General features: G+C 37.5%; 1 protein-coding gene across 2 annotated transcripts in view; it reads right to left on the bottom strand.

Annotated features, from left to right (window-relative positions):
* The window catches only part of LOC111866510 (AP-3 complex subunit delta-1), a 61,117-nt gene that overhangs the window by 25,841 nt on the left and 20,216 nt on the right, over positions 1-15,060 (bottom strand). For both annotated transcript variants that reach the window (XM_023855520.2, XM_033752279.1), the window contains 5 exons: positions 12,557-12,605; positions 10,305-10,450; positions 8,049-8,197; positions 2,760-2,984; positions 479-641 (listed from right to left, as the gene is read on the bottom strand). In XM_023855520.2, coding sequence (XP_023711288.1) covers positions 479-641; positions 2,760-2,984; positions 8,049-8,197; positions 10,305-10,450; positions 12,557-12,605 — 732 coding nt within the window. The remainder of the gene's footprint in view (positions 1-478; positions 642-2,759; positions 2,985-8,048; positions 8,198-10,304; positions 10,451-12,556; positions 12,606-15,060) is intronic.

Raw genomic sequence — 15,060 nt, forward strand, 5'->3', positions numbered from 1 at the left:
ACCCCAGGGTCATAATGTGGCTGGAAGGATTAGGTATATTCAATATATTTTGTTAGTCCCATTTGGCCAAATATATATATCAGAAGAATTGGGATTTCCTTCTAGGCCAACTCACTGGCCAGTGGTTTATTTTATGATGGTGTCAATATCTTAAAACTACAAAGCACTGAATGGTAGGATGGCTGGTGAATGACGGAATCAAAAGGATTTGAAAGGAAGAAGTGATGTCCTAATCAACGCACCATTCCAGAAATTACCCGAAGAAGGAACATTGGGGGGGGGGGAAAAAAAAAAAAAAAAAAAAAAAAAAAAAAAAAAAAAAAAAAAAAAAAANCTCCCAGCCTAGATTTGAACCAAGCACCCCAAAAACACAAGTCTAGAGAGTTACTATTAGAAGAATGTGCTAGGCCAATAAAGGCAAAATCATCTGCATTAATATAAATTTTGGTGTTTATACTGTTACAAGATGCATGATCACCTTATTGATTCTTTCAATGTCCTGATGCTCCTCTGTGTGACTGAGGATGTTAGTGAAGAGTTTGAGAATGTTCTGTACATAAACAGCCTGAATATCTCCTGGTAAGGCAAAGACACGCCCACGCAACATGGCTTCAAGTGTTGACTGGGGGTCTGTCAGGTACCTGTAAACAGGACAGAATTAAGAAGTAACAAAACAAGTTTTAAAATGCTGTGTATCATATTGTCATGTGTTAGTGACTTCACATGGGGTTTGGACTGGTAATAAGATTTAGTGGACTCTTGTAACACATAACTATCAATGACTATGAGACTCACTAATTTACACAGTCTATAAATTCCTTACAGCACAAACTAAGTCTTCTGAGTTTGTTATGTCTTCACTAGTCATTGCTAGATAGTGGCTTCTAACAAAGGAGATTCCTCTACTTCTGTGCTCACAGCTAAGCACCAACTATGTATGAGAGTTGACTCACAACTAACTTCAATTGGGTCAGGTCAGATAAATTACTGTTGCCCCTTGCCAACACAGTCAACCTTATAACATGTTTCTTCCTTCCAAGACTTTTATGCGTTTTGAAAAAGGGCTCCCTATTTGATGAGAGAAAGTGACTGACTACAACTGTGTGACTCAAACAGGGACTTATTTACTAAATGGCCACTTGACTGCAACTCTCTTTCTCTCATGTACACACACACACAACTAACTGATCTGGTCAGATAATTTGCTGCTGGCCTTTGCCAGCACAGAAGTTCTTGGCTTCAAGCCCTGCAGGTTATATGACCATATTCCTCTGTCTCACAACTCTCACTCACCTACCTGTGGTCAGTCAGGTCAGGTAAATTGCTTCTGACCCTCACCAGCAGTCACTCTTGGCTCCAAGTTCTGCATATCTCACAACTCTGGGAGTGAAGCAACTCTCTCACTGAGACACACACACACAATCTGGATTTGGTCCTTGCCATATAGCTTTAGCACAGGCTGCACAGAAATACCATTTCCAACAGCTCCTCTATTGTAGCATGTTTAACTGTTGCCGTGAAAATGCGTTACCATGCTTCTGCCTAGCAACGGCCACTTCTACTTGTTCCACTGTTCTGGCTTTCACCCTTAATGTCAAAATATATTAATATAATTAAACAAACTATTTTATTCAAGAGGGAACATACTGCTTGCAGTTTGTAAGTCTAATTGCTGATGATTTTGGATTTAAAAAATGTCTGCAATTTTCTTCTGAACAATTTGCTTTGAAAATGAATTTTCTCATACTTGTGAATGGCATCATTAAATGATGAGACCTGGCACATCCTTTCATGTTAACAAGTCATACACTACAGATCATGTCCATTGCTTCCAAAAGCCTGCATAGTTTCTGCTGTTCCTCTTCACACATCTTCATTCTTATCCCCATCAATGCCATTTGTTTCTGTTTCTTCCTCTCTCTTCTTAAACACTCTGTATGATGTCTTCTTGGAAAATGACTGTTTCTCTCAATGCAGATGAAACTGAAAATTTCAGCGTCTGATGGGATGTCTATTTTCTCATACAACTGCTGCCAATTTTCAATAAAGGTCACATAAATGATGTAATCAGTTTCCTCTGCCACTTATTCATCCCACAGTAGCAAAATAAAGGGAAGTAAGTATCAGGAAATTCTTGGTTTCTCTGATGCTACAGTAAGGATAAAAAAAACATCTTTCATTTTGGTCATACAGCTGCATTAGTTTGAATACGGTGGAATTTAACAGTTCCCTGTCTGATATTTACTTAGGTGTCATGGACTGTGATTCTCATGCATGGTTTCTCTTTTTCCATTCCTGGTAACAGATGAGTTTGTGTTTCATTAACACGTGATTCTTTCGGCTACATGACCTGGTACGTTAATTCAAAATTCTTCATGCTTCTTCTCCACTTAATTTCCTGCTGACATCAGCTGGGGTTGTACTTCATGAAAATGATATCTCTTTCTGTTACGTTATGAAATACAGGACTCAACACTTACCTGCTCCTCTGCCTGCAACCTTTGCTGTTCACAATACTCTTAATCATTATACATGGAGGAATAAAAGGCAAATCAGAGTTACGCAATGGCTTCGTGAAGTAGAAAATTTTTATACTGTTTGACATGTCACCTCCTTTCCCCTATTACAATACCAACAGTGACATGGGGACTTAAATTTCCATACACTTACCCAAGGTGTTAGATTTAAGGAATGTATTTTCACAAATTCACATTTTGTTAACACCATCAATAGTGATGAGAAGCTAATTGCAGACTTACTGAGAGAACTCTCCAGTTATCCAGGCTGCTGCATAGAGAACTTGTGACATTGTAGAACTCTGAGCTGTTAATAAATGTGCACTGTCTATAAGCAAAGCCATCTGCTGGACAGCAAATTGCCTGATAGCTTGCACTCGTGTTGCAACATCCAGCATTTGAGATGCCACAAGTGATCCATGCTGACTACCTTCCATGCGTGTTAATTCTACCAACACGCTCACATACCTGAAATGAGAATTACATATGTTACTTACAAAACAATGTAGTTAAAAACAACTATGATTCAAAGTATTTAGGAAAGGACCTACTTTCATAAATCTCATAACATAGAATAAGTCTTCACACTTTTGTTACTGTTAACGATGTCCAGTGAATAAAGGCACAGATGCACAACACAATGATATATATATATATAAGGTACACATAACCCCATAACAGGTAGTGAAGGCCCATAAGGTTGTGAGATGTCGAGGCTCTCACATTTTCTCTAGACAATCAGCTGACAGATGGCGGTAAGGTTGTCACCCTTACACACCGGCTGCCCTCTACACCCGAGGAGGATTCCTGGTACTCATTTCTGTTATTGGCTGAGTCAACCACAGGGCCATAGTGTGGCTTGAAGAATTAGGTAAACTGAAAAAAATCCACCTCATTAGGACTCGAACCCATGACTTTCCAGTTTGTAGGATAGAGCCTCAACCAACTACACTACTGCGCGTCCCCCACAATGGTATATATAAAATGCTATATGATTCATTCACAGTGCTTGCATACACCAAATCCAATACATTGTGCTAGACACTATTGCACTTAAAGTAGCCACTTTCAACTATAAACAACTCGAGTATAGACGAAATTGTTCTACTTTGTGCATAATAAAGAAGTAAAATGCAAGGATGAATATAATTAGATAACTAGCGATTATTCTTTTTGTGATGCACCTTTCTGATAATGCTATACGTAGAAGATATGGAAAGGAGGATGGATCCTCCTACCATGCACTGTCAATGACCAGCTTCTGGGCAGAGAATGATGACCTTCAGCTCTACATGGCCAGAGCCGCATGATATTAGTATACTGTGTACACTGTGTAGAAGAAATGAAGATGAAAGAACTACAATAAATTGTTGCACTTCGGACGGAGTTTGTGTCATATATTGTATAGAGTGTAACAGGATGCTTAAATATAATATGATATTAGTATGGCCGCAATCAAACAGGTTCTGTCTCTAGCACTGATGGTTCCTACGAAGGTCGTAATGAAAATAGGGGAGCATAATAGACCAAGTAGTGGTCAGGGCTTGGGGCAACTGGAGGTTGACCTCCCCATGCCAATATTAAATGCTGATGATTTCAGGTCAACTGTTATATCCTGATAAAACAAACAGAACAGGACTGCAGCATATTACGTTTATCCAGCATTCATAGGCATCAGAAAGAACTATAGGTAACAGCTGTAATGTACTGCAAGTTTCTAAAAATTCTGTGTTATTTTACTCTTCTTCATCTGCATTTTTGCTACTGGGTAAGACATACAGTCAATGCTCATGATTCTTTACTCAGCACACAGGCCAATATTTAGACAGAACAGCAATAACAATAACAAATAATTAACATATCTGAACTTGTAGGCAGCTACACGATTTTCACTCTCTGATCCAACCTGCAGCAGCTAGCAGTTACAATTCACACACACATATATTACTAATAATCATATTTCACAACCCAGAAATTTCATACTTGAGTTAAATATATTTCAATCATATTTGTATACACAGAAAGTTCCACAGTGGTAAAACGATGTAAGCATATATGTTATCTTTAACAATAAAGTGTTACTCAGACTTCATGCACTGCATAACTAACTAACTGACAAGTCCATGTGCCTTTCCACCCTATCTCATTAAGATCCATGTCAATATTATTCTCCCATCTACATCTAAGTCTTCAAAACGGTCTCTTTCCTTCACACTTTTCTGAGTAGAATTTTGCATGCACTTCTCAGCTCTTCCGTATATAATACATATTCCATCCAACTAATCCTCCTTGATTTGATCATCACAGCATATATATTGTGACATGTTGCACAATGGAAGACACCCCCTCCCTACCCAGCAGTGACGTGGCAGCTCTGGCCACGGTGACATGGCGGGTGAGTCAGCGCTCCCTACCCCCCTCCGCACTGTGACATGGCACGCAACGCCGCTATCGAAACGTCATCAGGCAACAGCGGTACTCATTACGTAACAGGCAAACACTGCGACTACATAAGGGAACTACACAGCCGCCAAAGGAAGTTAAAGTGTATCAGCGGCCGAAGACAGTTCTCCAGTCAGCAGTGAACAAGTTAAAGTGTAGCAGCCTACGAAGCGAGTTCTCAAGGCAGTAGCCTATGAGTTGAATTGGAATATAGCAGCCATCGTGGAAAGAAGAACCAGGCATGTGTGTAATTGGGAGTGTGTGATACAGGGACACTTACATAGCTCCCGTACTGCGAATACGTGTAGACTACTGAGGACAGAGTGAATTGATTATTGCGAATAGGGTTATAAAGTGTGAAACCCCACAACAGCGTTGTAATTAATTGTAGCCGATACTGGTAGGTTGTTAAATAAACCAATTAACAATCTGATAGGCGTCTTCAGTAACGAAACATGTTACAATATTTTAATCCTTACATTCTTATATCATACAGCTGCATATTAAGAAAAAGAATGTTACTGGCATTGAAATCCATGGACTAAATCAAATACTAATAATTGTCAGGTGAATATATGAATATCACACAGATCAATACAATTGTTGTGCCCCATGTTATTAATGGGTATGTTTTATCCTAACAAGGGGTCAAATTTATGTGTTATTAATTAGAAAGCAATTATAAGTTTTATAAAGTTGCATACGTTTGGTGAACCACAAGTTGGAAACCCGCCGGAAGCCAGAGTTGAGACGCCGTACATTCTTTAGCTATCCGGTGTCAGTTGCACAGTCTATAGAAACTGCTGACAATGAAGTGACGACACGAGGCCAGTCTCGCCACCGCACAGTTTGCTGACTTTGGGGGTTTTGCACGAGCAGCTTTTAGTGATGTGGAATTTTGAGGGGCTCGGACGGGAGGAGCCACGAACACTCTGATTTTAAGAGTCGCTCAGAACAGTTGCGTGGTAGGAAGGAGACGCAATGGAGTCATGTCTTCCTCTTTTGTGAGCGTGAGTATTTGCCTGTGTTCGGATCACTGATGATTGTTAATATATTATTCTGGTTCAATGATTTTGGCTGATGAATGGGTTCTTAGGATAAAATTGGTTAAACTATTTTAGCGTATAAACCTTGGAGTGTAACAGAGTAATTCTGAATTACTGAGGGATGGTTTAGATAGCAGCATCTGGTTTAGTAATTAAGTTTGGATGGTAGCCATTTGTATTTATACTGGTATGTTGGTTTGAGGTTGTAGATAATGCTAATCATGTGAGTTTGGTAATTTAAAGAAATGTGAAAGTGCTCGTGCATTTAAATATTTTGTTCGTCAACATTTATGCAATTGTTACATATAAAACGACAGAATCTTGCACGAAAAGGCAAATGATCTTGGCTATCACATTTCTAGGACTGACTTTGCTGGTTCTTTTTGTGGAAAGTAACTGGACTCCGGGTAATGGCAGAAACCATGTAGCAGTAGTGGACAAGAATTTAAGTAATGAGAATAATTGCCAGTTGTATGAAGAGTTTCAAATAGTAGAAGCATGTCTTCCTTGTACTGAGTTTGAAGTTACAAGTAAAAGTGTTGGTTTGTGCCATTTAGGTTTAGCGTATTATGGACAGTTAAATGTAGGAATTTAAAACCAGGGGTTCAATTGCAGGTTCTGTGTGTATTGACAGGTTGTTTGTTGTAATGGTGTTTTATTTCATTATATATTACTTTATTGTTGTTGGTGAGTACTCGAGTTATTTGTGGATTCCCCTAGTGCAAGCATGTTTTCCACCTCACAGGTTAAGAGTTATCCACAGACGTCCGATAGGCGGTGAGTACAGTCACTGACCCCTATCAGGGCACAACAAATTGGTGGTAGCGGTAAGATATAGAAAGAAATTTTAGCGTTGCAATCGTTGTGGCACAACACAATATATTTCCCAATATCTCTGCTCCTAAAAGGGAAATTATGAATAAGTAATACACCAATAATCATAAGGTAATCTTTGGGTGTGATGAGTAGACCAGTGGTTGCAGAATGAATAAATCTGAAAATGTATGCATAGCATCCAGGTTATTTATACTGAATAACATACGACTTATGGAAAAGTATATTGAATATTAAATGTAATTTTACTGTTCTCTTCATCTTTCGTATGACACATTTTACTCTTCGCTGAATATTACTGAGTCATGCTTGAGATAATGCACACAGATAATGCAGATTTTCATAGAAAGCGTCCATTAAAATTGATTTGGATGAAAGCTGAAATGGCTCATAACTTGTCATAAAATTTCATGAAAATCTGTCTAGCAATGCTCAAGTTGGTTCATGCTGATGAGAGATCATCAAATATACTAGACATTATGCAGAGCTGTGAACATGTATTAAGAAAGGTGAATGAAGAAGCCAGAAACCAGATAATCCACAGGCAGAGAATCAAGAATACACTGTGCAATAATACAGATATGGATAATCTCTTAAAAGTCCACAAAGAAAAGTACTCATTTGGAAATAAAAATACGTTAATGATAAAATAAATTCAGAAATATTCACTTCTTAACACTCCAGAAATCTTATGCATTTACACAAAAAAAGGTAGAGAAAGAGAGAAAGAAAAAACGGTTTTATGAACATTTAGAATCCTATGACCAGATTAAAAATCAACAACTTACACGTAACTCTTTGCACATCTTCATTCGTTTACCATGCTATTGCATAGTTATGACAGTGACGATATGAATATGATATACATGTAATACGTATGTGACAACACGTATGATCAAGAATTTTGTTAAGGAATATGAACTTAAAAGAAAGCATCCATATCCAATTTGGAATTTCTGGTAAGCTGTGATTGGGACTCCTGCTTTGTATGCCAAAGGTCACACATTCAAATCTCAACCCAGAGATTGACTATCCTGAGGTATGACATAATTTCCTTTAGCCCTACCAGGCAAACAGGCCATGACAGCTTCCCCCTCATCATTTCCACCTTGAAATTCAGTCATCCTTCATTGAATGTTACATAACCTATCCAGTTGTACAAGCATCAGTAACATAATTACAAGCCTCTGGACTAAGGTTCAATACTCACCATTCAAAGTTTGTGATGTACTGGTAGTTATTCTGGGAACAGATCTGAATAATTTTTGAGAGAAGCTCATCTCTGTAGGTTGTACCTTCAGCTTTGTCCATGTGCACCATCAGTTTTTTCACAATCTCCATGAGATTCTTCTTAGATACCTGCATCATAATACACATAATCTTCCATCCATACAGATCTTGCATGAACCGACTGTAACATCTACCATGTATGAGTACTTCCATCTGTCACAATGACATTTTCTCCCTAGTTCTTATACAAATTATACCAATAAACGTCCTCCGTGAGTTTTCGGATTTAAAGTAAAGAGTAATTGATGTCATTAACCTGTAGAATTTCCCTGTCTTTATGATACATGTCATTGCTGACATTAGACACAAAAAATTGTATGTCTAAAAATATTTCCTTTATATCAAGACACAAAGGTAAGTAAATCATTTTAGATTACTTTTTTCTGTCTACATCAATACAAGACATCATGACATGTATTGTAGCTCATCTATAACTGTTTACAGACATTCACAATTGTCTGCAATCAGCCACTTGTCTCCTCTAGCTTGGTTCCTCTGTGCCTGTCATCATAGACCTAGTCTCTTGTTGCACTAGGGTAACCAGGTAACTAGATGACACCAAAGACATAGAAGTATTTATCATTAAAAAGGTATAATTCTGATGTATATACTTTGTTATACTTATGCAAATACAGTATCGTTCTAATACATTTAAATGCATACCTTTCTTCTTAATCCGTAAAATTTCCAATGTGTCTTAACTTACCATAATGACCACTTGTATTCAAAATATACTGTGCATAAACTGAACTACAGTGGTTTGTCTAGACTGAGTTTGTATATTACTGTATTTGTATCTACTTTTAAAATGGCATCCTGTTTGGCCAACACATTCATTCACAACCCAAATTCTTTAATTGATATATGCAACTTGACACACAAATCTGTATTTTTCATTTTGTAATATGTTATTTTCAGTTGCACCAACTATCTTCTGGGATATAACATCCCAGAGTCCACTGGAGGTCAACTGACATTTCAGAGGAACATATCGATTCCAGGGAAGAATATGCTGAGCAAGATACCAGCATGAAAGCAAGTGACTTGGCTTGTTGCCTGCTTTCACCCTGGTATCTTGCTTGGCTTATTCTACCCTGAAGATGGAGGTGGTATGTTCCTCCAAAATATCAGCTGACTTACAGTGGACTACATGGCGTTATATCCCAGAAGATAGTACTCTTCAGCTGTGAGAACCTCAAATCTTACACAGTCAATTTTTGCTTTCCTAGGTTGGTGGGTATACTGGTGCTGTTACATTGTTTGTTTTCCTCTCTTTGCATTATCAAAGAAAGGGCTATCATTATTCCTAAAGCCAAAAACTCTGGGTTCAATGAAAAGCTTATACCTTTCATAGTGACTATAACTGTATTCATACAGGCACAGAATATGTTGTGTGAACTGATAAGACTTTGACAGATGACAGAAGACATTATAATGGAAATACTGCTTGAGAGACCAATGAATGGAGAGGACTCAGCATGTAATTGCTGCATGATTTCCTTATCCAGTCTCAAGTGGTCGTAAGTGGAAAGCAAATCCATATTCTGAATTCAAGCGTATAGATTTCAAATTAAGAAGTGAAGCACGGTGCTCATATGTAACCCACAAACAAAGTTCTGCTCACTGTGAAGACTCCACAGGAAGCAGTCTATGTCACCTACAATACTAATTTCGGATTCTGAAACAGCATTAGTAACACAGATACACCACAAGTTCACACATCATCAAAACTGCATGGAAACAAGTTAAAGTGACAAATTATGTGGACAGAGAAGCACATATAAATTGTTTACATTAAAATAACACAACAGTAGGTTGCAGCTGAAATGGTGCCAAGGAAACAGAATTGCTGGTAACACAAAATTACATAAAATGTTCAACACATACTATCAGTATTTGAAATATTCACAATTTGATATCAAATTTTAAAAGAAATTACCTGTGTATCCTTACCATGTAATTACCTGTCTGCACATCAGTTTTCAACACAATTTTAGTGACACTAATTATATAATTTAAAAATATAATTCCTATTTACATTGCAATACAATAGTTCAAATTGTGTAAGCAAGAACTTATAAACTGCCATATCTTGCATGTTTCACAAAGGACAAGTCAAGCTTTCTTACATTCTGCGAAGCCATGGCATGTTCTGAATATTCCATTATATACTTGCCATGCCATAGAGGAGATCAAGAGCGCGAAGGCGGATTGACTCATCCTTGTCATCTAGACACTGCATAATGAGGTCTTTGTGAGCCTGCACTGACTTTGGATGTGTTTTGAGTATCTTCGACATAGCCAGAAGCCCCAGGTACTTCACTGAAGAAAAACACAAGGTTTTTATAAATCCTAGGCCAATGTTTTTAAATCTCCACACTGTAACACAGGGTATATCACATTCTTATATATATATATATAGTGCTAAGTTTATTGGAAATTACCAGACAGTACAGAATCTTCAATGAACAGGTAACAGTTTTTCAGGTGTTCAAGAAATTTGATAATACAGAACATGAATATTCAAAACTTTCAGCACAACCACACCTGTATCATAGCCTGCAACAATTTAATGCAATTCCCATCCACAAACCTCTCTTTCATATGAACCACCTTATTTCTGTCAGGTGCACATGGACAACTTAAACTTATCTGATTTAACAACAACCTAGACAGGAAGTTACCTGCAAATATAATGAACAAACAGCTGTGGATAGCTGAAAGACTTGGGACTTGGCAGGGGGCTAACAACTCTCACTGTTAAAAAGCAGGAATGTTACAAAATGTTATACAGGTTCAATTTTAATTTTCTGGAATAACCTGTGCAGTGGAAAACAGACTTGACATTTGAAACTTTGAATGTATAGTTTATACAGAGCAATTCACAAAAGCAATGAAATTAGCAAATTATAAGCCAGATCTGAGGAGTTCTGGCTTCTAAATTATAATGGTGTGTAGTGCGCTCAAAGTCTACAGCTGATTCTCAGTGGACTACACAGCATTATAATGCTGAAGACAAAATTTTTCATAGCCACCACTGTCAGAACCTCAAACCACATATGTCAGGTATGATGGGATCAGTGTAGGTCAGATGAGCACTGATCCAGCAGACAGTTGTTCATTTTTTCATGGAAATCAGAATGATGATCATTATTCAGAAACAGGATATCCTATCGTACATAATGGAACCATATCAGCATTTCAGAGGGTAGCCCCTGTTAGTAGAATGTCACATATAACACCAGGAGGTCACTCTTGATACTGCTTTGAAGGCACAAGCCCAAACTAAAATAAATGTGATGATACAAAGGGCAGTTCCTCTGAGAACTAGAACATGAACTCTATCAACTCCCTAAGCACTACATACAAATTTTGTTGGGAGGTTTCAATGCGGAAACAGGGAGGACTGATAAATGAGAACGAGTGTTATGTAACTAGTAATAATAGCAGTGTCGGTGTAATACACATACATAAGGACGCGCCATAGCTCAAGCGGTTAGCCGCTGGCTTGCCACAGCAGCAGCCTGGGTTCGATCTCGGGTCTGGTCAAGTGGGATTTGTGGTGGACAAAGTGGCAATAGGGCGAGTACTTTCGTTTCCCTTGCCAATCTTCATTCCATCAAATTCTCCATCATCATAATCACCCAGGGCAGGCTACAACAGGCCAACCAGTGGCAGCTGTGCCGAGTGGACCTGGTTGGACTCCACCCCCCACTAAGCGAATTTAAAAAACACACACACACACACACGCTTTGCATGTCAAAACATATAACTGTTAAGAGTACTATTTTCCCACAACACAATATTCATGAATACACTGATTTTACAGGAAGAAATAAAGAACAAAGTATGATATGGAAAATTGCAGAAGGCCAACAAAACAATTATGAAAATGACAACATGAGAAAATATGGCACAAAACAGGAAACAACAAAAAATTGAAGACAGGGTGTAAAGAGTGTATGATGAAACTAGCATGGTCAAGGTTCACATATTCAGGTAGACAGATATTCAGCAACACCAGAAGAGCAACATAAACTGTAAATACCATTAAGAAAAATTCTGCTGCAAAACAAAATGACGATAAAACACAGCAAATGGAGAATAAAACATGGATGAAATCAATGCAACATAGAAAAAGAGTGAGAGACATTTCAAGTCAAGATACAAGAACATAGCCATGACAAATATAATATGGAGCTTCAAAATATTCAAAACCATTATCATGAACAGTAAGTAAGAATATGGAAAACTGAAAAGACCACACACACCTTGAGGATTTTGCCTCATGGAAGAGACATGGATATAAGAAAAATTTTACATATAAAAATTTAATAAGGATTAACTATACATCCATTATTATTTATTCCCTGAATTTGTAATTAATAGCATGTAACATAATTCTAAATTTCAGTATAGAAAACTTACAATTCTGATCTGAGTCTTCAATAAGTATTCGCAGCTTCTGCACACAAAGCTAGGGGAAAAAAAGGACAAATATTATGAACAGATGCACACACTACAGATTTAATATTAAAAATGTCGTCAAGGTCAACTTTTGTGGGCCTGTCAGAAACAATCGAAAGACTGTTTCTAGGTAGTAACTATGGATGTGAAGCAACTCTAAGTAAAGCATAATACTGAAGAAAAGGTTTGGGAGATTATCTAGCATGCAATTGGATCAAAATAATTTAAACACAATGGAATTTTGGAGTTTGTAATGTGTCATGCCAGAACATTAACAAAGAATGGGTCACAAAGTTCCATACTAAAAACTCTGTGAAAGACAAAAAACCACCTTGAGCTCTCCACATGCCTGAAAACAAAGACCAAGTTCACACATAAAATATTCAGTCTTAAATGACCAGATGGACACCATACTACCTTGTTTAGCTCAGTCTGTCACAGCATACATTTCAACAAATTCTCCACTGAATTTATTTTAATACATATAGAATGATCACTGTTCATGAATTAAGTGCAGGGGATACAATTGTTTGTAATTCTGTACGTACTTCGAGTTGCAGCAGACAGCACCAGAAATTGTTAACAAAGCTCTTCCTGACTGATGGCCAATTTCACATAAAGATGGCATAAATAAGCAAGATTACCATTACTGGAAAATTGAAAATATTCATGAACTGCATGAGTAACAATATTATTTGTTAAAGGTCACAACTGAGTATGTTGATTCATTGTTTCATATTCTAGAGCCTTTCTTCTAGAGCCTGAAACTACTTTAGCAGTGACAGTCACAGGAGATGTTTGTTACCAAAAGGAGCAACTTTCCACAGTGTGAAATCATATATGGATCTTCTATGTAAAAGCTTTCAAGCATGAATTACTTGATGCTTTAGAGATGTGTCATGGCCAGCTCGATCTCCAGATTTGTCAGTGTCAAATAAATTGTTAACGGAGTTCCTAAACAGTCATTCATATCACAGTTGATCTTATACCACAGAAGACTCTGCAAGGAATATGTGCATGAAACTCATAGCAAATTCCTGCAGAAATGCTCCAAAATGTCATGACACACTTTATGTAAGGAATGTGCTGTTACTTTCAGTTCTCATAAATAAATAAACACCACAACAAAAACCTGAAATCCATTCCTACCAATGCTTACCATCAGAAACTAGAAATGCTTAAGCACAGGACACAAAACTAGTATTCCCTAGTAAGAACCAGTAGTACAGCTATTAATGAAAACCAAAAGACTTCTGGAAAGAACTAACTGCCTAATTTCCTTTCACTGTAATTTGAATATATGATACAATGACCAGAAAGAAAACTTCAGTATGTATGCATAATGAAGTCAATAAAACAATACAATTTGGGAGCCTGCAGCATTGGTAATACTGATGGGATTTATGAAGTACACTGTTTAGATGGCCTAAGACTGCCTGATATATGTATCAAGTTTCATGAAGATTGGTTCAAGCATTCAGGTAATATTAAGGTTATTACTGCAACAATCTGAGAGACTGCAGTGTTAGTAATAATAATGGGAAATTTTCTGTTAAGATCGCCTGGCAAACTCCATCACTGATCTCAAAGGTGTCTACAAGCCCATGGATTTTTACAGTCTTTGTGGATGAGTTCTCAAATTTTTTCAACATTTTCCATTATTTTGCTGTTGACTGGTCACCCTGAACATTCATCATCAACTGACACTCAACTGGCCCTGAAATGTGAATGCTATCCAAAAGCTCACCCAAAGCCTCACAAAGCATTTCAAGGGTTTCAGTAGCAGTTTAACCAAGTTTCACGCAAACCTTGATACTGACATGCTGCTCAATTCTGTCATCCATTGCTGACAAAACATAACACAAAGTCAAAAAAGCACTCATGTAAAAACAATGTATGTTTACAGTGTGGAGTCACATGGCAGACTGATGCAATAGACTTGTGGAAGTGTGTCCTTGGCCTCCTCACTCAACTTCTTCCACTGAGGCATATACAACAGTAACAGAATAGAAACTTTACCTATATACACTTTACTGTACATTTCACTTAAAACATTTCAATCAGCCTAACTAGTTTCATGGGTACACCAAACTCTGAGAGAATACTGTACAATACTTCCCTCTTATCTGAAGCAGAGCCTTTCTTGAAGTCTATGAATAGCTGATGTACTATCCCACTGTACTCCCACTTTTTCCCCAGTATTGACCAAAAAAAAAAAATCTGATCAGCATGTGATCTGTTACATCAAAACCTACACTTATGAAAACAGACCACTGAAGGTCAGTGTAAGGGCCAGATTTTATGGCCCACCCCTTAGACACACACACACACATACACTTATGATCCCCAATAATATCATATGTATATGGTCTTAACATTGGGAGAAGGATACTGGATAAAATTTTGTATGAAACTGATAAGAGTGATATCCCTTGATAAATACTACAGTCAGCTTTATCACCCAT

Source organism: Cryptotermes secundus, unplaced genomic scaffold (assembly GCF_002891405.2).
Source record: "Cryptotermes secundus unplaced genomic scaffold, Csec_1.0 scaffold401, whole genome shotgun sequence".
NCBI classification, from domain to species: Eukaryota; Metazoa; Arthropoda; class Insecta; order Blattodea; family Kalotermitidae; genus Cryptotermes; species Cryptotermes secundus.